Source organism: Pempheris klunzingeri, chromosome 20, assembly GCF_042242105.1.
Source record: "Pempheris klunzingeri isolate RE-2024b chromosome 20, fPemKlu1.hap1, whole genome shotgun sequence".
NCBI classification, from domain to species: Eukaryota; Metazoa; Chordata; class Actinopteri; order Acropomatiformes; family Pempheridae; genus Pempheris; species Pempheris klunzingeri.
Window position 1 is genome coordinate 10,046,527 of NC_092031.1, and position 27,034 is coordinate 10,073,560.

The following is a 27,034-nucleotide window of genomic DNA, read 5'->3' on the forward strand; positions in this document are numbered from 1 at the left end:
TAATTATTTCGGTTTGATTTAATAAAAGACTCTGGAAAAGCCTCTTACCGAATAATAATTTTTGATTGTTTTTATTTTTGTGTCGAAATCAGCGGCACGAATCTCTGTGACGCATTTACCTAGCAGTGGCTAGTTGTTGTTGGAAACATGGCGTCCCAGTGCAGCCTCTCTACCTTATTTCCTTTACAAAGCCAGCTGGATTGCGCCCTGGAAGAAGCTACGACACACCAAGAGAAAGAAACTCTCGTCTACCAGTATTTGAAAAAGCTAGACGAGAGGGAGGATCTGAGGATAAACGATTTCCAGACAGGTTAGACCATGTTCGCTACAGCTCCAGTTAGCTCTGTTAGCACTGGGTCTCTCTTCATAGCAGTTGTCAGACAGTTTGACTTGAGTTTGTTAACACTGCATGTCAGCACAGGACTCGACATGTTCAAGCACCATGAATACTCAACAGTCAGGGTTTGTTCTCCTTTCCCGTCTTGGCATTTAAGCAATTTTAAAAGCCAACTCCATGTTTCGCCCTGTCCATATGCGTTCTGCCATGTATATGTCACAGTATCAAATGGCCCTTAACCATATCTGTTTTTCTTAGTTATATGAGCTAAACTATCTTTTTTCCATTCCCCAAACAGCTGATGATATGATACAGTCAATCAGTCTTCATGCTACTTCTCATATAAATTATTAAATGCTTTATTAGTGTAAAATGTGATGTATAATACATCTAAAATGTTGGTAATGGCCTTTTCCTTGATGGTGCCAACATAGTCAGGCTCATTTAGCAGATTCCTGCATCCTTGGTGGTTTGTTCATCATCTTGGAAGCTGTGTTATTTTTTTTTTTATTGTTTCTCAAACAACAGCATGAGAATAACATGGCAATTGTCTTTTGCAGCTGATGTAACTGCACCAAATAATGTGAAAATTGTTGGTCCATGATAGAAAAATGCAATCACATTTCTTGCACATTCGATTTTACACCTCACTGATTTTTACTCATATGTGTGTTTCGCTTATACATTGCTTATGTTATGTGTATGCTCCATACATTTGCTGTGTTTCCTGTTTTGTCTTGCAGCTGCTGCACAATCATTTCCCCCAGGATAAATAAAGTACTATCTTATGCCAAATAAAGCATGATCATATAAATCAAAGGCTTCAGTCGTCAATACTACACTTAGTAGGTCCTCTTCAGCTATGCAGCATGTTGGCAATATCTCATCACACCAGTAGATGGTGGTCTACAGTAGAGCTTTAAGCAGTAGCATAAACAGGGATTTATGGGATCATAACTAGATAGATGGATAGATTTAAGTTTAAATACATTTTATATTTAAGTTCTACAACATATAACAATATAGATATACGATACTTAAAATATAATCTTCTTTTGTGCCGTAATCCCTCTTCACGTCATCAGACATTGCAAAGCTTGGCAGGTAAAACTAATACTTCTAAACAGGCAGTAGAATATCCACAACAAATAACAGCAATGCTTTGTGAGAAACATTTATGTGTAGGCTATAGGAGTGGAGTATTATTTCCAAGTACTTCATGCTGGATTTTGGTGCTCAGTACGCTGGAAAATATAAAAGTAAAAGTAATTAATCAAGTGCATGTGAGTTTAGTGTGACAAACGTTACATGACAGACACGATCTACAGTGCATGTGAGGTGAGTGCAAAAAAGCAAATCTTATCAGACAAAATCTAGATCTGCAGAAATTAGATTATGGCATTTAATGGCTTCATAACACTGCTGAGTCACTGCTTTGATCCATCAGTTGTTTTGCCCATGTGACATACATGCAGTATCAGGCCAGACAGAAACACTCGTACAGTGATGGGCACTGTAAAGCATTTCTCTGTACTGTGACCACGCATAATTAATAGGATCACAGCATCAATTTCCACTCTGTGATTTGCTCCAGGCTTGGAATGGCTGAACACGGAGGGGCCTCTGTCTTTGAACAAGGAGCTGGCTGGTAAAGTGGTGCTGCTGGACTTCTTTACTTACTGCTGCATCAACTGCATGCACATCCTACCTGACTTGCACCAGCTGGAGAAGAAGCACTCTGTTGAAGGTATGGAAGTGCATTTGGCTTTAAAGCAGGGGTCATCATGATGTCAAGTGATTGAGAGATTAAATAGAAGTGTAGGTCACTGCCAGCAATGGACAACTTCACTGGTTCCAAAAAGAAGTCCAATTGTATTGAAGTCTATGCGAAAATTAGTTTACTTCTCATTTGATTTATTACCTCAGTAAACAGTTTCCTAATGAGTTTATGGTCTCAGTCATTAGTTTCAAGTCTTCTTCAACACAGCATGATGTTCATTTAGTACGTTATGGGCCCATTTAAAGAAAAATAGATGATAAATCAGGGTATGCTTTCGAATGAGACTACCAGCAGAAAAATATTCAATTTCACAATAAAGCTATATGATGGGGGAATCAGAATCAGAATCAGAATCAGAATCAGAATTACTTTAATAATCCCCAGGGGGAAATTGCTTTTTGTTACACACAGCTCCAAAAGAATAAGAATACACTTCAAACACAAAGTAAAATATAAATCTATAAAAGTATGAATAAAAAAAAAAGATGTATTAAAAAGTATTATTACAAATTATTACACAGAAGGCAGGACAATCCCCTCCAAGTGTCCTCAAGTAGACTTCTCATCACCCTCCTATGGTTAAAATAAGCGGACGCAAAGCCCATAATGAATATGTGTCAATGAATTAATGAGTTAGATTACAATAATGAGAGATTTAATATTCATGTGAAGTCTGTTACAAGGCACTGTGGAAAGCATGACTGGTCAGACCATTTGCCAGAAGGGAAAACTGGGATATGTAGTTTGTCTGTTAATTGGGTTGTGCACATTTAAAAAAAAAAAAAATCTATAAGGTCTAAAAGGTAGCTATAAATCCAACTGGATGAAATTAAATTGTCATCCACAAATTGTCAATAATCCTTCTTCTGACTATGAGAAGACCAAAACCAACAACCTGTTTTTCCACCTCTCAGCACTTCCTCACTTCTCCACCACATCAGTGGCCCCAAGCCCTTTTGTCTGGACTGAAACAAACTGAAGCAGCCTGGCAGGCCTTACTGAGGGAACACAGTTCCTTTGGTACTTATCTGTCGGGCTGCATCACAGGAACATGTGGAAGTTCACTGGGCCAGAGAAGTCGTAGTACATCAGCTCTACTTCTCTTCTCTTCCAAGAGCATGAGGGCGCTTATCTAAGCTGTGAAGAGACAGTAACTAAAAATATTTCCAAGTTGCAGTGTCAGAGAGTAGGGGGCCCATAATTGTACCCTGCTGTAGTTCACTGTATGGCTCTTTATATAGCCACTCCATGTAAAGCATAATCACATCCGACCGACTCTGGCATCCTGCTCACCCTTCAAGGGATCATCTGAGGAAGCTGTTTGGCTTGAAATTCAGTTGTGAGCCAGGCAGGACCCAGAACACACACACTGCAGTGCCACCGCACATTATCGCACTTGCTTTATCTTTGGCACTGCTATGGGTACATTCTGTTTGCTGCTCTGGTCAGTGAGGTGTAGGAGCCGCCCTGTCCAGTCACTCCCACAGTCTACCTCCCACCCACCCACCCATCGTCACTGCAATCTGTGCTGGAACTATACTGCTTGGCAGAGGCCATGGGTGACGAAATCCGCTGCAGATAGTGTGAGTTTGAAGGTTTGGGATTGTGTGTTTTTATTTCTGCTGAGGGCAGCTGAATGATGCAAGTTAATACAAAGGAAATATCCGGTTGAGTCAATTTATGGTGGATTGGAAGTGACCGATGGTGTAAACGAAATAAAAATATAAAAGCTTCAGCCTCAGTTTCCTGTATTTTAACTTATTATTATTTCTGCACACCTGACCTGAGCATTATGTTGAACTTGACAGACTGCTTATACTATGAAACGTTCATCGATATGATCACAGGATATATGCACTGACAGATTAAGCTCCTGAGTTTTTGGTTATTCAAAATCTAATCCAGATACCATGTATGGCAGATTATGCAGCCAAAACCTTAAAAATACGTTTAAAGCAGTCTGGCAGTCAAACAATGTAATAAATCCTTGAAAATGGGAATCGCGAGCCTGTAATAATGAAAAGTAGTCCTTAAGTTATAACTTGTGGGTTTTGAAGGGTCATAAATTACATATAATTAAAACTCTAAATGGTGATTAGAGATATTACATTTTTTAAGAGGGCGACCAATTGCGAAACAGGAAGGAGACTTTTTATGATATCTATTATGTAAAGCCGTTTTTGTGCAAATCTGAATAGCACAAAGGAGTCTGTTCAAAAGGGCTTCACATCACAATGTATTTTCCACAGTGTTATGGTGTACTGTTGCATAACACTTAACAGCACATCGATTGCTATTGGAGAAAAGTCATAACCTACAGCCAAATACTCCCATAGTCTGTTCAATAAGCACAGTGTTTGCAGTCTTTGATAACTACTGAGAGACCATTCAGATAAACACAACCTTTCTAAGCACATCACTGAGATGTTATATTATGCTGTAGCATCAAGGCCAAGGCCCCCGAGGTTTTCAGTTGAAAGTTTCCTTCCCTCTACACAATTGTGTTTGCCAAGCCTATTTGTGTGTTCCATGTTTGTCTTATTGGAAACACCTGATTAATCATACTTATGCAACTTGTTCGCAGCGATTTAGAGAAAAGAGTTCACAGAGATGTTCCTGGAATTGCCAGATGGACACGTGTTTGAACCATTAGCGTATCTTACTGTCACAAATCCAGTTTAATGTCAAAAGTAAAAAAAAACACACATAAAATGTGTCCTGAACATTAAAGGTGTGTTTGTGAGCACAGTTAAGTCAGATCACTTACCGTACTGATATGTTCTGCTGTTTTTTTTTCTTTGTCTCCATCTGTTTAATCTCCCTCTCAGATGGATTGGTTGTTGTCGGTGTACACTCAGCTAAATTCCCCAATGAAAAGGTAAGCCTTTTCATTATTCATCATCATTTTTACATTTGTGTAGTCTGGTCTGGTTGTGCTTTCTTGCTCCAAAGTATCAACAAATATGTCATTTTGGGAATGTTCTTAAATGTATTTATGATGCAAGACAGTGATTGTCAGCATGAGCTTCTTTTCTTGGGCAAGAAATCAAAGCACTGATCCATTAATCTATAATGTTTCACCAGTGTACCAGCAATGACTGGTATTTTGGCAGCTGAGATATCTAAGATGTTTTTTTTGTTTTTTTCAGTTTAAGACCATGAAAACATGCTTAAGTCTTCAGAAAGTCACCCTCTGTCCTCTTGTTTCCTTTTTACAATGTTTTTTCTTTTCTTTTTGGTTTTAAATGATTATTGAATAATGTTTAGATTAACTGGTAGATTAATCAACAGTGTAAATGATCTCTTTTTTCATTTATGTTTAACCCTTATATTGAACAGATTCACACATCTTCACTATTTTGTCCATGTTTGTCACCATCCCTTGAAAGGTCCTGGACAACGTTCGCAGCGCGGTGCTCCGCTACGACATCAGCCACCCGGTGGTGAACGACAGTGAGGCGTGCCTCTGGCACGAACTGGAGGTGTCCTGCTGGCCCACGCTGGTCTTACTGGGCCCGCACGGCAACCTGCTCTTCTCCCTGGTGGGTGAAGGCCACCGCGACAGGCTGATGCTTTTCACTGACAGCGCCCTCTGTTACTATGGGGAGCAGGGTCTGCTGAAGGCCCACACCGTGGGGATCAAGCTGTACCGAGACTCCCTGCCACCCAGCGTCCTGTCTTTCCCTGGGAAGGTGGCCATAGATGGGAGCAAGAAAAAACTGGCCATAGCAGATACTGGGCATCACCGAATTCTGGTGGTGTCCTCAACAGGACAGCTGTTACATGTCATAGGAGGTAAGAAGCTGCGGTGTATTGGGGATGAAATTGCATTGAGGTCTGGGTGGACAGAAATTAAACGTGCACTGACATTCAACTCTATCCTTTCACTTTAGGACATTTTTAAAGAACCAATATACATCTTTATTACATTATTCCTTACAATATGGTCTAATTTTTTATATGTTGTGGATAAAGATATACTAAATATTGTTTTTGCTTTGTAATAATTAGAATCGGTGCAGATTAAACAACAATATTTAACTATTATTGATATTTTTAGATTACTCACATGCCTCAACAGCCCTCAGAGGAGCCAAATGGTTGGCTGTGTTGTTCCTAGACAAACAGAGAGGTTGGCAACAGCAGCGACTAGTACATGCTGGGAACTGGCACCGACCTAAGTGTGGACAAAGTGAGGGGGATAATGCATTATTTTTGTAATAATTCTCAGAAAATGTTTCTTGTACTGTCGCTGTGGATCAGAAGGTTGTGCCCTCCGTTTAACTCTACCTGAAACAGAGCACATCTTCCTTAGCAAATTTGCCACATACATTATAAACACATTAGATTAAATAAGCCGCAGATCACAGATTCAGATAATGAATCCTCTTACTAGGGATACTACCAATTAACCGCTTAACCGTTAACTGACAAGAATTTTGACCGATTAATAGTATAATTTAAACAGTTAAAAATACTAATATTGCTTATGGAGAGCTTGTATAAACAATGAGTTAATTATTGTGTTTTCTTGTGATAATGATATCTCGTTATCTCGAGAAAACAAAAGTCTGATTTCTCAAGATAACAAAATTAGTTATCGACATCAAAGGATAATTATGAGTGTGCGGTTCATTTGCTCACACCTGGTTTCAGCCTTCAAGACCACCCTGGCCGACGTGTGTGTCGGGACACAGGGTGCTGCTGAGGTGGGTCAGTGGGAGGGAAAAAGTAACAGAGCACATCAAAAATCCACAGAGCCTGGAGCACATTGGGCAGCGCCTGGGTGCTGCTGTTAAAACGGAACAAAACGGCATGAATCAGACGGTTCACAATAATCACTTCAAGTCACGTAGAAACAGCAGTTTATGGTTTTCATCTCTCACACTCTCTCTCTTTAAGAATAAATAACTTTTAAAAAAAAAAGGCTGCTGTCGGGGTAACCACGGTAGCTCCCATGGCACAGAGACACTCTTCTCCAGCTGGGCGACCCAATCCCACACTTTCCAGTGGCAGACCAGCGTTTGCCTCCTGAAGCAGTCCGCACTGTTCATGTTGGAGAGCTCCGTCTACTCCTGCATCTGACACGGAGAAATGGACCCCAGACCCCCGATTGTGTCCTCTATCTCACGTGTTGATTTAACACTGTACTTCAGCTGCTTTATATTGCTTCTATACTTTGGACAAAAACACTGCAAGCAACATTATACAACATGTTTAACTGTTTTACAAATAGTATTAATCATTCAAATTCTCACTGTTTGTTAACATTGAAACAGTTAATTAGTTAATTATTAACATTCATTATACCACTTACAGAACTGAATGTATCTATGTCTCTATGTATCCTTCAAATTAGTAATCATAAATCATCTGTCACATCTGGGTTTTTTATTTCTAATTTTAAGTTTAGGCAGGGGAGAAAAAAATGCTTGAATCCACTCTTTTGTTAACTGAACAAAGGAACAAAAACAAAATGAACAAAGAGGAACAAAACTGCAGTTTCTACGTAATCTTTCTATGTCAAAGCCTTGTGACGCCACAGATGGACCACAGATGCTTAGTTTTTCACAAAATAAGTGTTAAATAATGAAAATGCAGAGGCTGTAGATGCACATATTTCCCTGCAAAGCTCTAATATGACAGTGATAATGGAGAGAATCTGCTACAAAACGCCAACATGGCCAACTGATACATCCAAGTTTTTCAGTCCTCTCATTCTGGCAGAATAAATTGTCATTATTTGTATGGAAAAAAGATGAATGCGACCCAAAGTGAGGTTTTGTAGCACACACAATTATGATTGGATTGTCGCTTCTGTCCCAGGGCCCGAAAGTGGGAGACAAGATGGCGACTTGTCCGAAGCTTCCTTTAACTCACCTCAGGGTGTGGCCATTAAAGGGGACACTGTCTACGTGTGCGACACAGAAAACCACCTGATCCGAAAGGTAGATTATGGATTTTTTTTTTTTTTTTTTAATTAAACTTTATGTCTCTGTAAGTTTCATGTGTACATTTATGGCTGTCTGTCTGTGTTTGTGTCTGTCAGGTTGACCTGTCAGAGGGAAGAGTCAGCACTCTGGCGGGAGTGGGCGCTCAAGGCACAGACAAAGAGGGCGGGGCCATGGGACCTCAGCAGCCTATCAGCTCTCCCTGGGATCTCACTCTGGGCACAGCCGGTGAGTCTTGTACTGCGGTCAGACTAGAACTTGAAGGACAACATTTGCAGCATTTTATCATCCGTCCCCTCGGTTTCCGCCCTTGCTCTCCCCGCCTGCCACACAGAACAGAATCACCTCTACTCTGACGTGGGTTTTCTTCCTGCGTGCTGCTTTTCAATCAATAAATCCAGAGAGAGAGGAGAGGAGTGTGGATTCTGGTGTGAACGCACATTTATCTTATTTATGAATATAAGAATTGCTTGCAATTTTTCATATTCAGTCCAATTAGAGTGCCAGACAAACACACACAGATGCATTAAATATTTTAAAGAAAAATTTTGGGAGTGCTGCACAGAGTCAAGAAAAATGGGGGTGTTGAGGGATGTTGGTTTGAAAAATCCGCTGCTCTTCAAAGACTGAGCCTACAAGACGATAAAAATTAAGTTAGGCTAAGTGTAGGTGGAAGTCCATGATGAATATATGCTGCGGATTTCCCATTGACCGCTGTCCTGCATCATGGACCTCCACCTACACAAAGCTGAACAGTCATAGTTCTTGATTGTCTCATTAAATATTTTATAGAATAAAACAAAATTACATTGATAATACATGCACAAAATATTGTAGCTTCCAAGCTTTACGTGATCCATTTCTTGTGGTTGAAGAAGAACTGCTTTGAAGTGCTGAATAAAGCCCTTCATAATTGATTTACAGAACAAACTGGGAGCGTATCCTCATTAACATCACAGTCTCCTCCATTTTCAGACAGCATTCGTGAACCAGACAGTGAATAGAATAGATATCAGAGCACTAATCACACGTTATGTTTAAGTGGATAAAGTGGATAAAAAGTGGAAACAATTGTGACAAAATAATCCAAGACCTTCACTGCAGAATCAAAGCTCAGTCCTTCCAAATGCTCTGCCTTTATTTTTTCACTTTGGGCATTCAGAGTTTCTTTATTAATAAAGAATTCATTTCTAAGAGTTTGTTCTCTAGTCTGACGTGTTGCCAGAGCCGACAGTTGTAGTTTAAGTGTAAGCGAAGCATGTGCTGGACTGTCCCAGTGACACTGCGTGCTTATTTTAATCAAACAAAAGATGAAAGTGTATGCTGGGCAGAGTTCTTTATCCTGCCTGCGGTACTCATCGGCAGTCTACATTTTAGAGGAATGCTGATTGAATGATTGATCATAGTCATTTGAATTTAAATAATTTATTACAGAAACTTTACAGAAATGCAATTACTTTCCCTTTGCACACAGCCTGAATACAAGAGGTCTTGGTCCCATTTTCTACAGTTGATGGATGACACAACCTGCTGTTTCGCACATCGCCACATGGTCTGAGGATGTGTTATCAGACCTTTAACTCCACTAAAAATGTCCTCTTGAGAGTGCATTCAGACACTCATTGCATATTCATGATTTATTCGCCACATGTATGAATAATTACGGGGACCAAATGACGAGGACCAGACACCTTTTGGACTGTAAAGTACTTCAGAGACATTGATGCCGTGAGTTCATCAGATGTTCCTGACGGCTCACCAGATGTGATCAAGAAGGGCTGAGCTCTGTGCGGCATTAAAAATACAACTGAGATACTGTATGTGTGTCCATCACGATGACAGTATTGTCTCCGCTGAGTGCTTCTGAAGTGGCGTATGGCCTTTGTCAGACAGGCTGCCATCACTTAAACCTGCTTTGCTGCATTTCTGACTCATTTCTGAAACCTTCACAGTTAACCCCACCAAACAACTACATTTGTTAAAAACATTAGATCAGTTTTACTTTATGTAATTGTGTAAATATAGCAGATTCACTGATTTATTTTGAAGTTTATTTATAAGAATGTTCTTTTATCATAGCTCAAAGTAAGCCTGCCAAACATATCTGACTTTTTAACTTGAGGATAAATATTATCTCCACTTCCGGGTGATATTGAAGGCACTTTTTTTTTTTTTTTGGTTTGTGTTCATTCATGTGTGTCGTTTGAATGTATAGACGGTGTGGAAGATAACGTGCTGTGGATAGCCATGGCAGGGACCCACCAGATCTGGGCTTTGTTCCTAGCAGATGGGAAACTGCCCAAAGGAAGGTGAGTGACTGGTACTGGACCATCACGGCCACTTGGCAGGAGCCAACCTTCAAGGTCGCCAGTAATTTTTCTCTGAGAATAAAAAGAATTAAAAAGCAAATGAAAACTCTGCTTACTGCAGTACATGAATTGTTTTATATATTTTTTAATTTCACAGGAAATCAATTATAAAACATATGTAATAATACATCAGCGTTAACCAAAAATAATTCCTGAAGTTTATCATCATTAAAGCAGCCATAGCTATGATATAATAAAAGTCAGATTATCTACATATGCATATATAAGTATGCATACGTAAGTGTTTTGTCATTGTTATTGACATTAACAGTGAGTCCCAGGCAGGGACGTGCGTGCGATGGGCAGGCAGCGGCAGCGAGGAGAACCGAAACAACTCCTACCCCCACAAGGCTGGCTTCGCTCAGCCCTCAGGCCTGGCATTAGCCCCAGAGGAGCCCTGGAGCTGCCTGTATGTGGCCGATAGTGAAAGCAGCACCATCCGGACGCTGGCACTGAAGGACGGAGCCGTCAAGTTGCTGGTCGGGGGAGAGAGAGACCCGATGGTGGGTGTGCAACAGTTGATAGATGGATGACTAGTTGGTGGATTAATTTAGAACTTCTTTTAATTATTTACTTCATTTTGTTTCGTTTATTAGTTGGTTTCTTTACATTATGATGGCCAGCCACAGATAACAAGCACAGATGAAGTTTCCCTCTATGGTTAATTCAAGGTCCATAAATTCCCCTCACACCTAGTTAGGGTTTGGATAATTTGTTGTCCGTTGTAGTGTTTCTGTAGCAGGAGAATTTCTTATCTAACAATTAAATCTAACATTAAAGACAATGCAGTGAACAGCTGCTTGAACAGAAAGTAGAAGAATAATAACCTGAATAACCTCTTGTGCAGTTCTTTCAATGAAATATGTCCTATACCTGGCTCTGCCACCATCCATCAGTGGCAAGCACACACCATAAAACCTGCACATTAATCATTTACATTTCCAGCCAGTGAAAACGCTTGGACAACCCTGAAGAAAAATGTTGCACAAAGCTTTTGGATAACTCCTAGGCAGTCTCAAGATTTCAGGGCCATTTCTCGATAGATAGAGATAGATAAAGTATTGAGGTAAAAAAAAAAAAAAAAAACACAACCTCTCTTGTTCATTACTGAATCAAAGCCTGAAAACATTTTTTGGTAGTGCTTTAATGTCCTCCCAGCTGCTCTGCTGTTGTTTTTTCTTGCCACACTGGTGTATTTTTGGTCCCAATAGCCCTAAAGCTTGTAGTCATGTGAAAGTGGAGTAATTAACTGGAAAAACATATACAGTTTATCCAACATTGCAGTAAGTCAGCAAAAACCTGTAATACATACTCTGCTGCCCGTCGACATTTAAGCTGTTTAACTGAGACAATTAAACACAAAACAGGATTAAAGCTGTTAAATATGCATCCGAGGTCTGTCTGGCAATACATTTGCATCAGCATATGTTGATGAAGTCTGGCCAATGCTTAATCATTCCCCCGTTTTTTTTCATCTTTGCGTCCTCCTTTCTGGGATCATGATGTCACATCTTCTGTTCCTAACAAGCTCTTCACATTGATTTGATCACATCAATGAAATGCTTTAGAGGAGTACATGATTTGCTGGCAGCACTGTAGCAAAGATCAGGAGTCATTTGCCATTATAGATTCATGATAGAGTTCTATCCACTGTACAATGCAGTGTTTCAAGTTTTTGAAGGTGCAGTGTGTAGGATTTAGAGCCAAAATGGAATATGATATTCAGTATTATGTTTTCAGTAGTGTATCATCACCTGAAGCTAAGAATCATGTGTTTGTTACCTTAAAATGGCCCTTATAACTACTGAGGAAGGCTTTTGCCATGAATGCACTGGTTGGAAGACGATGTAGTAAGAAAGAAGACGAATATTATTTTTTTGTTGTGAGTAGTTTTGACACATGGAGAATTTTACTTATTATTTGGAACAAGAAAACGCAAAGCAGCATGAATCCTCATCAGCCTCTGTAGTTTGCCTCCTACCAGCCCTTCTAAAGTTCAGTCATTCTAAGTACAAGAAGTTGTGGTTTTATTGGGAGTCACGAGTTGGACTAATTTTGGCGGGTGTAGTGACCTCCTGGAGTTACCAGGCAACTAGAAGAGGCGCCGCAAATTGTTGTGTCTTAGAGCTTTAGAGGTGCTGAGGGGTATTACGCTGTCACCTTGAGAAAGAGCCAGACTAGCTGTATCCTGCAGTTCCCAGTGCTTATGCTAAGCTCAGTTAACCTCCTGCTGGCTGTGGCTTCATGTTCAGTACAGACGTGAGAATGGTATCGATCTTCTCATCTAAATTAGCAAGAAAGCCAATAAGTGTATTTTTCCAAAAAGCTGAACTTCTCCTTCACAAAAGGTTTTGCGTTAAAGCCCATTCTTTTAAAATGCCTGTATTTTTCAAAGTAGGTAAGTTAGGAACAGCTGTATCTTTGTATGGGCTGTGTTTCCTCTGCTAGTGCAGGAGCAGATTTTCCCAAAGATTCAGTTTTCTTTTACCACTAGCGTTGCTGAGTGAATTGTGTGTATTGTGCTCCGTGATACAGAATGAAAAGCGATTTATTTCATAAGCATATTTCAATTCTTTTCAGTTTCTCACAAATTATTTGTTAATTGGCTGTAATTGTAATTTATGTGTTTGGGTCATGTTGGCCTGTAACAATCTGTAGCACTAAGAGCTGTTTTCACTTGATTAGCTTTTTGTCATTTTCAGAAAAAACAATTTCTTCCACATTAATTAGAAAACGTTCCCCTATTCCTGTGATATTTATCATCAATGTTGTCGTACATTTCTGCAAGTCCTCTCAAAAACTAGTCTAACTGCTACTTCCATCTATTTTTGTCACAGTGACTAGCGCAATTTAAAGATATTATCTTTCACAAATGTGACATGTTAAATTGTGTATGAATTATTCAGAAACCTTTAAAGTAATGAAGTCAGTGTTGCTTTCACGTTTTACTGATCATTTGCAGCATATGGGGAAGGCTTCATGTTGAGTTTTCAGAAGAAAGTTCTTTATCTTGATGGTTAAAAAGACTGAACCTGTTTTAAATGCAGTTAGAGGTGGTTCACAATTTTAGATATGGGATGTTCGGTTCTTGTTCTCCTAAATTGAGGTCAAACATAGATGTCACAAGTTGGTATTTGCACGTTTTATATCTTCATTTAATCTCTTCTGAACCTTTTGTCGTCTTTGAACCAGAACCTTTTTGCTTTTGGGGATGTAGACGCGAAAGGGGTCGGCGCCAAGTTGCAGCATCCTCTCGGTGTTGCCTGGGCTCCTGAACAAAGCCTGCTCTATGTGGCCGACTCCTACAACCACAAGGTAACTGTTGCATGTCACAAGGCTGTGGTTCAAAAGCTGTAGTGTGCTCAAATTTGATGCTTCTGTCGTCATAATGGGGTCATTCAGGCTGAGTGGACACACAAAGTGTTTGTATCCCCTTTTGATCAAAACCCATATAGGAAACATACACTGCCTTTTTCAAATAACCCTAATTGTTTTGTCTGATGTGTCCATGTGCCTGTGTGATTATGTTCAGATCAAGGTGGTGGATCCAAAGACAAAGCAGTGTAGCACATTAGCAGGGACTGGAGAGGCTGGAGATGCTCTGGGTCCTGAATTTAACCAATCCTGCTTCAATGAACCTGGAGGAATCTGTGTAGGGGACAGCGGCAAGCTTCTCTATGTGGCTGATACCAACAACCACCAAGTCAAAGTGCTGGACCTGCTCTCCAAGACTGTCTCACTGGTCAGTCCTGTGTGTGTCTATGAGAAAAGCTCACTTCTCACCTTGAGAAAGCACTTTAGATTTTGTCCACGTGTGTCATAATCTATCCTAAAAGCTTTTGTACTGGAGGAGTTTGGATAAAAGGTTACAAAGAAAGGACATCGCAAGTGTCTCCTTGCTCCTCTTTAATCCAAACGTACACATTTCTCTCCTGTCCAGTTCCCCATCTCCATGGACAGCACAGACTCAGTATCTTCAAAGCCTTCGGGTCCTGTCAAAGCCCCCACGTTGCCCAAATCGGCTGCCAGGAAAGAAATGCCACCAGTGGCAGTGTCTGCAGGCCAGACTCTCATCATGTCGCTCACCCTGTCGCTTCCAGAAGGAACAAAGCTCACTGAGGAGGCCCCCAGCTGCTGGGCTCTCTCAGCTGATGGTGAGACGAGACTCAATCATTCTTACAAATATCACATATGTGAATGCTTCATCCTGTAAACACCTTTGACTGTATCTCAGTGAAAGGTATCTAGACTATAAGACACTCACCCTGTTACTGTTGCTGCACCTGTCAAGTTTTCTCTTGTTGCGTGGCACTTTTGTCAGCATCTTTTATGAATATGAGTCTGAATTTGAGTGATTTCACACAGAGGTTGACAGAAGCAGGCTTCACATTTTTGGCTGAAGTTGAAAGTGTTGCTAGTATATTTTTACTGTAGTTAGCTAAAAAAAAATGACCAGCTCTATGAATAGCCTCTTTTTTTAAAGAACCCAGTTAAAGGGGATTTCAATATGCATTTACTGGCTATATACATGCTACCAGGCTAAAACTGAGGCTATCCATGTAGAAGACATAGAAATAAAGGCACACTATTATTTTTGCCATGCAGAGCTTTACTTACAGACAGAACAGTTTGATGAGGCAAAATGTAACTAAGTTAACTCTCTGAGAGCTTTACTACTGTAGGTAGTTAGCAGGCTTTTCTAAAGAAGGCAGCTTGGTTCTGTTAAGATTCTTTGTATAGCAAAAAAAAAAAGTATTAAAAAAGTATTGCTTTTGCTGCAGCCCCGTGCACACCGCGTTGACATGAGGAGAAATCCAAAGCTTGCTGTTGTTACGCTTGCCGAACTGTGATTGGACGATCACGGTTTTCACTGTTTCAGTCAACAGTAGATTCTGGAAAGACAGCAGAATTTGACAAAGACTTGACAAATAACTTGTGCAGCTTCTTGGGGAGAAGTGCAGGGACTTAAGCACAAGGACGTTCAGATGGTTCTAATAAAAACAGACAAATTACATTTCAGCACTTCACGAATTGGGTGCTCATGCTGTGCGAGGCGAGGCACGATTAGCTCATATTTCATATAGGCCCTGGTGTTGTTTTCAGTATGTTTTTACCTGTCAGGGCAGTCAGAGATGAAACCCAAACTTGCTCTCTACATGACTCATGGCCATGTTCTGGATGTGAGCCTCTCCTACTAGGCTTTATTTTGGTCTGTGATCCCTGATTATGTCAAAAAGTAATGGAATTGAATGATGCTTAACCTTCATGTCAATTTCACTGTACAACAAGTCTCACTCTGCCGGCCCACACGGGGATTTATAGTTCTCATCTGACGGATGGACGAATACTTGGATCAGTCACAGACTCTGTTAATGCATCAGTCATGTTATACATGGCACGGGCAATTTGATATATGATTTTACCGCTTAAAGCTTTGTTCGGTGTTCTCATATTGTAATCATCAGTCGTCTGACTGTAGGATTGAGTGTGAAGTGATTTGAGATATCATGGGGTTTGATGGTCCATTCATTAGGTTTGGAACTAAAGTGTTTCCATCATTCTGAGCGATGCAGCATGCAGTCAGCGATATCAGCCGGCTATTTTTAGAACATTTCGATAAGACGACATGCCTTGGTTCACATAATTAGCTACCAGGCTATGTTACGTGATCCCGCGCAGTCCGATTATACCCAGTCTAGACTTATGCTGATCAGATCAGAGCAGAGGCAGGAATTTAAATGGATCAACTTAGAAGTGCACGGCAGATCTAAATTGTTTTCAGGGGCTTTTTTTGAAATGGCTTCCTTGGGACCTCATGTTAGGCATCGGCTTCATTAATCACCGCTGGCATAATATTTTCTCACAGTTGAAGTTCCAGCCCTTTCTTTTTGACTTTCATTTATCTTTCACTGGTCGTGTCTCTTTAGATGTGTATTTGTTTCTAAAAATAGCCCCAGTGATTCAGTAAATTCATGCCGTCACCCTCGCTCCCTCTCATTCAGTGGGGTTATTTGGGTTTGGGCTAATATTTTAGAGGACTCCATTTAGCAGGGCTGTGTAATGCTCAGACTTGACTTGCACACAGGGTGCACCTCGACTATAAATTTAGACGGCGGACAAACATTTTCATACCGACACATTTGCCTTTTTCAGAACACTTTGTGACAGATTTTTAGCCTAGTGGTGCGTCTCTGGGGAAAGCATCGTCGGTCGGTCTACCGCTTTGGTCCAGACTGAAATATCTTAACAACTATTGGATGGATCACCGTGAGACTTTGTACAGACATTCATGCTCCCCAGAGAGTATGTCCCAATGACTGGTGATTATTTTTCATCTTTCCTTTAGCTCCATCATCAGGTCACTTTTCCAAATACCTGCAGAAACTAATGGCATTCACTGTGAGCATTATCAAGCCTACTTATGTGGATAAGATCTGTTTCTTTATTGCATCAGACTACTGTTTAGCTTGACAGCTTCGGGACTAAAAAAAAATCTATTTCCTGGTTTTCACAGGTAACGAGTGGCTGCTGGGAGGTCAGGTGGTCACTGGCGACATCGTGGATCTGTCAAAGCCCATCTCCATCTCAACCAAGCTTCCAGCTGTTACAAAGGGCTCAAACAGCAACCCAAGCCTCACTCTGGGGGTGTGGGTGTACTACTGTATGGAAGCGGGTAAAGCCTGTATGATGAAAGCAGCCTCCTTCACCCAGCCTCTTCTAATAAGTGCCGGTCCAGGCGATGAAGAGGTCACTGTGGCGTTGGCTCATGCCTTCTAAAACCTCTCAGCCATAACAGCCACAGCATCGCCACTCTCTGTGGCACTGAAATGTCAGCTTTACTTTGCAGCTCAGCTAACTTTAGCTCCTGTTTTGTTCACGGTTCTGGAAGAAGAAAACAGATCGTTTCTGAATGTCACTGTGACAAAAATGCAATTCATACAAACCTGATTTTCAAGAGAATTTCATTTCAAACTACTCAGAAAGCCCCTTCAATGAAACATAATGCATCAGTGCTTTAATGTTCTTGACTGAATGTGACAGGTACTGATAGGAATGCAAATAGTGGCATCTTATAAAGGCTGTACAGAAAACACGACTGCAGCCTAAACATAGTATATTTATGCAACAACTCCCTATAACGACTAACTATAAAGAAAACAGTCCATATTGGAAATGGGGGTTGTTTGATAGATGGATTTAAGGACAACCAGAGAAACTCTGATTATCTAATTGGCAGGTGGTGATGATGGTGTCAGTGACTGATAGGCGAACAAACAGATTTTCTCTCCTTTAATGATGCTGCGGAGGATTTAAGATGCTTCCAAATATGGAAACCAAAGTAAAAGCTGAAACCTCTGATTAGCTTCATATCTTCACCTGAACCACCAGATGGATGCGAGTTTCAAAGACAAGGATTGTTTACATTCAGACATTATGAACAAATTAATGTTTTCCCACAACTGCCAAGAAGTAATTACCGAACGATTCCTGCTTTTGAAAAATTAGCGGAAGCCTTCTGTCTCCGTTTCAAACAGTTTCTCGCAAAAAAAGTAATGGTGCTTTTTATTTCCAGTCCCACAAGTAATTACATAGAAGGAATAAAGAACAAGGGGGGGCGTTTAGTGGAGCCGATGTGTGATTCAGACTCGGAGAGAGTAATTTTATTCTGCCTGCGCTCACACAAGCAATGCTTTTCAATGCTAATGCTGAGTTACGGCCACTGTCCCCGCTGAAATGAGAGGCTTTGATTGGGATGATTAGAATAGGACACTAAAAATCCTAAACTTTTCTTTTGTGATCTTAGTCTTGGAAAATGAAACTTGATGAGAAGTTATCTATGCAGAGACTCACATTTTTTTATTATCATGAATATATTAAATAAATCCTGCGCCAAAGAAGTCATTCACATTTTTCACTGTATTTTTTTTTTTTTTTTGAATAATATTTCCTTGTACATGTGTGATGTGAAGCTTGTCAGCTTGGATGATGCGTTCAGGTGCACTGATCAAGCTTTCATAAACATTTGTCCACGTATGTGTCACCACAGGCTGAGTGGTCTTAAGTTGTTTACAGAGTTCTCAGTCTCTAAAAGGTTGCACTCGCTGCTTAAAGCTTTGTACTGCGTCTCTGCTGCGTGTTTGACTGATTATACTTATGATTATGATTATTCATGACACAAGGAGCCCTTCGCCATCGCTCTTATCTAAGTAATGAATAAAGTGCCTGTATTCGATAAGCGCAAGCAACCTCCTGCGAACTCCAACAGACTGCTGCTTGTGCACTGTGATGGACGTCGTATCCAGAAAACAAAGTCTTATTAAAATCTCTTCATCGTGCTTTCATACACTCCATCTGTAGAAGAAGAGATGCTCTAATAATGTGTTACTGTAATATGTTGCGTAATTGATTCAGATAATGAGAAAGCTGTTGTTGCCATTTTCCCTTATTGGTTTTCAAAGTTACGAGCTGTTGTCACAAATGCGCCTCAGAGTGTTTTGGTTATCATCGCTGTCATCACGTCTCACTACATAATTGAACTTGTCAGACTGTTTTTATTTAGTTTGGATCACTCAGCCCAAGTGCCTTGCAAAGAGGTGTTACTGTATGCATGGCGTGAACCGATGACACTTTAACTGTATCAAAAGCAATAACAATATATGTCTGCACTGGGAGAAATGCTTAGTTCCCACAGGTTATTTATTTCAAATCAATTGCGAAAGTTTTGCGAGTGTTTTCCCAGCTCTGTTATCCCTCCAGCATTTTTTAATGAACAGTAATGAGCTTGAATGGCTGCTGGTGGGCATTAAGTTGCTGATATTATTTTCCAGCTCTCACTTGTTTTCTTCTCTCTGTACCACCTTTTTCGGGCCCATTTTGGCATGATTTCTTCTTCAGGGGGACGTTTTTAATGTGTCTGCCTCTCCATGCTGCATTTTAAGATGCAACAGAGCAAGAGTAAACTAATAAAGCATTTTTATTTAGTCTGGTTTGTGTGTGTGTGTGCACTGAGTAGGACATTAAGGTTTTTCCTTCAACATTGTTACGGTTCCATGCGATTTCTTCTTATATTCCCTTTACATATTTCCAACCTTTGAGAATCTGGTCACTTAGCGTAACTACAGTTCGTACATTAATACATTTAAAGACTGCAGCTCTGCTATGTGAAATATTATCAAACGCTGCTCTAATGACCTAGCTTGCACATGAATTTGTCGTAGTGCCGCATTCAGAAGACAGACATTAATGTGCATAATATGCAGTAATTTCCTTTCTGTGTCATTCCTTCCACCAGAAGCATCACATTTCTGCAGGTCAGCATTGAATTGTTGACCTTTTAGGCTGTTTTTTGGTCAACACGGTATCCTAGCAAGTCTGCATGTTTACAATGAAGAGCGAAAAAATCAGAATGACATGGGTTTTTCAGTCTGAGTCATGTTGTTAGGTCATGAACATTACAGCCTGTAGGAGCCTTTTTTGTTTTTTGCTCCTTTGAAATCCAAAAGTCATTGAATTTTAGAGCCAAAACACAATGATAGACAAGGAAAACAGCAAGGAGCAGACAGGTTATTAGAATTGGTTATTAGAATTTTCCAGAGACAGCGCAAATCAAATCAAAAAGATATTGCAACCAAAGGATTGTCCAAAGGTCACCTTTGCAATTTATTACCTGAGGGTTTGGTGAATCAGACGCTTGTCAGGGTGTGAAACATGTCAAATAGACACATTGAGAAGGAGGCATCAATCAGCACGCCTGAGGCGGCAGAGGACGATCAATTTCAAAGATAAAGATGGTACTGTTCTACATTTTTGTCAATGTCATCAAATATCATGAAAAGACCAAAACCAAGTCTGGTCCTTTCTACTGAAGACAAACAAGCCACACATATATAGTTTCATTTGTTTACAAAAGGCTAAATCATTTCTTATTGGTAAGTTTTTCTTATGGTAACGTTCTTTTTTTTTACGTCTCATGACTTTTTTTTTTTCTCTACATTTTCAAACCACAAGCTACTGCAGGACTACAGACAGACATAACACAGAAATCATAGTTATGTCAGTGTCCATGTACAACAGTAAATATGAAGCAGAGCAAATTAGGTTACATAAATGTCATGAGACACAGCAGAGTGACCTGAAAAAAACCCTATACCAAACCATAGTAAAAAAAAAAAGGGTCAGCCAACAACTTCACTGTAAAACGTGAATGACTTAGAATTACATTGCATTACAGGCATTAAGGCCTTAAAGAGTCCAGTGTATGAATCTAGAGTAGCAGTTGATAACCGTCCCTTGAAAGTTTGAACAAATCTCACGGATAAATTATTAATCTGTCTTTAATTATGAGAGGCGATGCGGCGATGGATGAGATAAATACTTCAGAAGTCATAACAAAAGCGAGAAGCAGAAGAAGAGCTATTATTGTCTCTCTCTCTCTCTCTCCTTTCGTATCTTTTGCCCGCCGTCGCTCTGACAGCATCATTAACCCTGTGTGATTCTGGCCACTGTCTTAGCAGCCAGAGGCCACTCACACACAGTCTCAGTTAACGTGTGCCAAACTAGAAACACCACCAGGGTACCAAAGTAACGCATTTACGTGGATAAAATACTGAAGGTTTTCACAGGTCAGCCTGTCAGGTCAGCATATGTGTCGATATAACAGATTCAAATTAATATTAATCATGAAGTAATCCCTCAAGCAAGCCATGGGAAGCCTGTATCTTTGTGATCAGATAAGAGCACATAGCTCCTTTCAGAAGCACAAAACAGGCTTCCTCAAGGGCCTGTGACCCCTCCTTATGACACTCATATGATGCGTGAAGCTGACACTGCTGAATTGTTGCTGCCCTCTACATCAATCGGTCACAAAAAAAAAAAGTGACTTGAAAATACGACAACTGATTTGATTGTGGATGGAGTTATGAAATGATGTCGGGTGTTTGGCCGAAACGGAAAAGCGTTTCTGCAGTTTAGCGAAGGGAAAAATCAGTTTTTACACTGTTTTAATTTGCAGAATTCTCCTTTCATTCAGGTTGAGTGGGTTCCATTAAGATCATATCAATGTGAGAGAGAAAATATTACCACATTTCGTCCGTGTGACAGAGCAGGAGGAATTCTAACTGAAAAAAAAAAAAGGAAAAAGGAGGTTTTATGCTGAATAGAGACTTCACCTGAACACATCATACCTGTTTGTCTGCTCACCTCCATTCTCACCTGTGCTGCACAGGCCTGATCTGTAAACAGGAAGACCCCACTTCAAATGATCAAGTCAGCTTTGACCTTTAACTCAATGGAGGTGTTGACACCAGGGGTTAAGCCGCTAAGTCAAATTGAGCCTGCTCTGTTTCCCTTTATTCCAGCACACGAAACCTGCATAAATACACGTGGGAGGTGGCTGCTGCTCGCTGGTCAAGAGCACTTAGCTCTGCTTGTTTTTTGTGAAATTGAGGGAGCGACTGCACAAAAACATGAAAGGTTGAGCTGCAGCGAAGAGGAGCAGATGCTATAAATGTGGCCTCTACGAGACGTCGACGCACCAGCACAGTTTAGAAAGAGTTACAAGGGTTTCAGGGCAGCGTTTGTGATATAACAGCTTTTAAAAATAGATTTGCTCTGCTTCAGAGCCATCACCCTAAAGGGTCAGTTCACCCAAATTACAAGAAGATGGCTGTGCTTTTATTTGTCTACGTTTTTCCACACTGCAGTAGAACAAAGGTGAATGGAATTTCGTTTGAGATGTTCACAGCACTGAAAATTACGTTTTAGAGAGAGAGACCTCTTTGTGAAAAAGTTTTCAGCTGAACTACTTTCAACTCAAGAAATCCCTGCGAAAACAAGGCCACTAAACATACACAGGGCAAAAGCCAGAATTTTAGATTTACGGAGGTCAAACAATCCCAAGACCTCCCTTTTTTTTCAAATCTAAATTCTGTGTATTTCATTCCCCACAATATCAGGAATAAACTCTGGAGGGGAAATACAGATCTTTGTATTTATTTTTGTTTATTCTATGATATGATTATGTATTCATGTGCCCTAAAACTAGGTGCTGTACACAGAGATGCACACCTGGTAGGTGCGTAAAGGTGTAAATTATTGAATTTCCACACACTTGACAGGTTTTTTGCCCGGGTTCGACATTAGAAAGTGGTGTTTGTTAGCTTCCTGCTGAGTCCATACTGTAAAACAGCATGTTACTGAAACAATACAACATCTGTTCATCATTATTAGACCCTCCTCATATCTCAGCATGAGCATCCTGCTGTCCCTCCCAACATGTACAGGGCAGTGAGTGTCTGAGGTATACATCCGTGCTTCAGAGATGCTGACACTCTGAACTGAGCAGCTTTACGTTGGGTCAGGTCATGTCACAGCCCCTGGAGCTGGGTCGTCAGGTTCAAGAACAGGCGTGCTAAAAAGCATGCAGAAAAACAAGACGCCTCATCCTTTTTTGTGTGCAGCCTGCGTGTCACAAGGCAAATGCTTTCACACAACTGATGATTATCAAGATGTCCGTCTCTGTGCTCATCTTTGAAAGCCTTGCCTTCCTGTTACAGACAGACAGACAGACAGACCCTGTGAACGTGCACACACTGTACCGGCTTACTGCGTTAACACTATTGTTTAAACAAATGATAATTCAAATTGTGGATTATTTCCTGAGGAGCTCAGTTTGGCCTCTTTGTCATCTTTTTAACCACCGCTCAAAACCCTCTACAGTTTTTCTTTTATGTAACAAACTGTAACTCTCTTTAGCTTGTGTGTCTAAGGTCTGTCGGCCAGTTCACGCCTCAGTGGCTACTCTGCTGACATCCTGATGTTGGCACACAAACCTCCAACTCTTAAATCCCATCTAAACCTGCCCATAATGCATGTAATTACTTTATATTTTACATGGGTTGCAATGACCTGGATCCTGCCTGGATGCTGTGTTTCTGTACTAATGTATAAGACGAATAGTTTGGCTGTTGGTCAAACCCTGTTTTACAGTTATGTTAAGTTATGACTTAAGATAAGAGGTTATAATGCAGCTGCTGCGAAGCGAACAGCAGATCTGTGGTTGGGCTCGACCTCATGGCCGTGGAATGTATTCTTTGTGATAAAAATACAAAATGGACAAGCGGAAAAACAAATCTTGTTTTTGATGGCAAGTGATGAAAACAGGGAAATCCCTGTAGTTCAAAATGTTATTGCGGATTCTGGATTTCCATATTTGGCTCCTCATGTTCTCAAAAACTGGCAGAGTTTTTTGACTGATAGCAGTCTCAGAGAGTTTCAGGTGGGAGGCTGGACGCGGTGAGAGAGCTGCTTGCCAAAAATGTCCTCAATCAAAGTGCTGTTTATTCATTCATGCGCATAAGTTGCAAAGACATGATGATGGGAAATGAGAGTGAATGTGCAATTATTGAGGTTCAGGTGTTGTTTGCTTCCTCAGCTTCATTGTTGGGATAATTTGTCCGCTGAGCAGCGTTGATTGGTCCTGAGGAGCAGTGATGTCAACGCCTGCTCTCATGTCCCGGCCGGTGCAGCAGCTCGTGCAGGCTTGAAGGCGAGAGAGGAGCTCCAGGTGGAGTTTGCGCGCGACGGGAGTAGAGCTGTGGCTCGTGTGACCGCGACATACAGGGGAGGGAAAAGCTGCCTTGCACATGCCTTGATGATCTCGACCTGGTCCCGCACACAGCGCAGCAGCCCGTCATGGGGGACGGCGGTGCTTCCTCCCAGGTGAACTTCGGGAATGGCTCGGGGAGCGGCGCGTCGGACGCACCGGGCTCCCTCACAGCCGCCTCCGAGCAGTGGACGGCGGGGATGAGCCTGGTGATGGGTCTGATCGTCCTCTCCATTGTGTTCGGGAACATCCTGGTCATCGTGGCCATCGCCAAGACGCAGAGGCTGCAGACGCTCACCAACGTGTTCATCGTGTCGCTGGCGAGCGCGGACCTCATCATGGGGCTGCTGGTGGTGCCGTTTGGCGCCGCGCTCGAGGTGCGCGGCTCGTGGCAGTACGGCTCCTTTTTCTGCGAGTTCTGGATCTCCGTGGACGTCCTCTGCGTCACGGCCAGCATCGAGACCCTTTGCGTTATCGCCATAGACAGGTACGTGGCCATCACCTCGCCTTTCCGCTACCAAAGCTTGTTAACCAAAGCTCGGGCCAAAGCGGTGGTGTGCGTGGTGTGGGCCATCTCTGCGCTGGTCTCCTTCCTGCCCATCCTGATGCACTGGTCCCGGGACAGCGTGGACACAGCCTGCTATGACGACCCTGAGTGTTGCGACTTTGTCACCAACAGGGCATATGCCATCTCCTCATCCATCATATCTTTTTACATTCCTCTGCTGGTCATGATTTTTGTTTACGCCCGCGTGTATAGAGAGGCGAAAAAGCAGCTGAGGAAGATCGACAAGTGTGAGGGCAGGTTTCACAACACCTTAACCGGGCTGACCTCAAAGTGCAAGAAGAGGCCGTCTAAAATCCTGGCGCTCAGGGAGCAGAAGGCGCTCAAAACGCTGGGCATCATCATGGGGACGTTCACCCTGTGCTGGCTGCCCTTCTTTATCGTCAACGTCGTGCGGGTGTTTTGCGCAGAGGTGGTGGACAAGGACCTTTTCGTGTTCCTAAACTGGCTGGGGTACGTGAACTCCGCGTTCAACCCCATCATTTACTGCCGGAGCCCGGACTTCAGGAAGGCTTTCAAGAGGCTGCTGTGCTGCCCGAGGCAAGCCGACCGCAGGCTGCACATCAGCTCCTGCGACCTGTCCCGGTGCTCCGGCGGGTTCGTCGCCGCTCTGGAGCCCGGCACACTGGGGATGTGGTCGGATTGCGCCGGCTTGGACAACAGTGACAGCAGCCTGGTGGGGACGGCAAAGCTGTCTCACTCTGAATCGCAGCTGTGAATGAGAACATTAAACTTTCATTGAGGTGGATTACAACAGCCTGGGATAATAAGGATGGTCACCAAAAAGAAAAAAAAAAACGGGCGTTGACTCCTTTGAGCGTGAGTTTCTCTTTGGAAAAGGGATGCGCAAGAGCCGTAGCTTTATAGTCCGAGTGGGTCCGATTTCTATCTGCACCAGAGGACCCAAACATCAAGCGAATTCACCAGAAATTTATTTGAAAGCCATATTTTTAAAAGAGGTATCAGGACCAGCGCTCTCTCCAAGATGCGTAAATCTATCCAGGAGCGTTTAGCGTCGAAGGGATGATCCGATTTGCCAAATAATCTAAACTTGTAGTTAAATGGATCTGATAAATAATGGGCGCATGAGGATTCACTGAATTGACACTCCAGTGGTTTATATCATTTCTTATTTGACCGGATCAGTGCTATATCGAGGAGGATAATCTATTAATGGGGGTGGGTCAGAATTTATCCTTAAAATCAGGCGCACTGGACATAAGCGAGGCATTTGTCAGACTGTACTTTAGTCCCATAGTGCTCACAATGTGTTTTACCTCACGGCCATCGACAAGTGCAATTTGTACGACAGGTATTTGTTTATATTAAACATTAATGTAAAATAGACGTGTATTTATTCCGCGCTGTCTTTTACAACTAAGAAAGTAAATGTGGAGCCCTTTGTACATATTATAGTGTGGTGTTTAGTACTGAAGTGAGGAATTTGAGCCTCTGACTTTGTCTTTCTCCTTTAAGCTTTACATGCTGTTGTGAGGTGGTGTGTTGATTCCTGTGAAATAAAAGGAAGCTTCATTGTTAATTTACTGTTTGAGCTTTATTTGGAATATTATTCTGTTATTACTGATTAGAGGGCTTTTACCCCATCATCAGTGCTCAAGGAGGGATCATTTCATTCACTTCATTCACAAATAACTTGGAAATGAAACCTTGAGCAGATTTCTGTTGAGGTAACTGGAGGTAAACAACTGGTCTGCAGGATTTGTGCCAACTGGTGTGACTTTAAAGGCCCCTGTGGTGGTCCAGGCTGCTGAGAGCGACTGGAATCTGATTGGCCTCTGTAGAGACAGCAGCCATGAAAATCAGATTTTAAAACAGAGGATTTTATATCTGTTCATGCACAGTGGATTGATATGGGTTACTGTTAAATGTTTACATGTTTAACCTACTTTACTCTTGGCTGCGCCCTGATAAATGTTCATTTACGTCTGGATTATCTAAACACTCCTGCACGAGCAGCGGAGTACACAGGAAACACAGAAACAATTGCATCATGATGTTAAAGAATTGCTGCTATTCATTTTAAAGTGGACTGTCATGGTTGTAACATGCACAAAAAAAAAACAATTTTCATGTGACTTAAACATCCCAAACCAATGCACAATGTTAAAACTTTAAAGGGGAACTCCAGTGAACTAACATTGTGCTTCCAACTTAAACTTAAGAGGACTGAAACAGTTTTAAGAGAATGATACAAATCTGTGACTGACCTGACTTTCACTGCATCCTACATTTCCCACAGTGCAGCTCGGTTGCATCTTTGATTAGACCCTCCCTGCCTCCTAAACCCCACATCTCCAGTTTGTAGTGCAAGCTTTCTCTTAACATTTTAAGTCTCAAGCCCAAAACAAAATAACCCCGATGACATCATCAGGGTTCGCAGTCGTAGAGTGGCGCTGCTCAGTACGAGT

The 27,034-nt window shown here is 41.5% G+C and overlaps 2 protein-coding genes across 2 annotated transcripts; both read left to right on the forward strand.

The window, feature by feature from the left end:
* Positions 1–147: 147 nt before the first annotated feature.
* Positions 148–18,027, forward strand: nhlrc2 (NHL repeat containing 2). The gene is made up of 12 exons (XM_070851615.1): positions 148–310; positions 1,932–2,084; positions 4,946–4,995; positions 5,507–5,912; positions 7,944–8,065; positions 8,167–8,296; positions 10,284–10,377; positions 10,709–10,940; positions 13,630–13,752; positions 13,970–14,179; positions 14,378–14,591; positions 16,952–18,027. The coding sequence occupies exons 1-12, from the start codon at positions 148–150 to the stop codon at positions 17,212–17,214; spliced, it is 2,160 nt and encodes a 719-aa protein (XP_070707716.1). The 3' UTR covers positions 17,215–18,027.
* Positions 18,028–24,129: 6,102 nt separating this feature from the next.
* Positions 24,130–25,323, forward strand: adrb1 (adrenoceptor beta 1). The gene has a single exon (XM_070852092.1). It carries the CDS (start codon positions 24,130–24,132, stop codon positions 25,321–25,323), a length of 1,194 nt encoding a protein of 397 aa, XP_070708193.1.
* Positions 25,324–27,034: the final 1,711 nt, after the last annotated feature.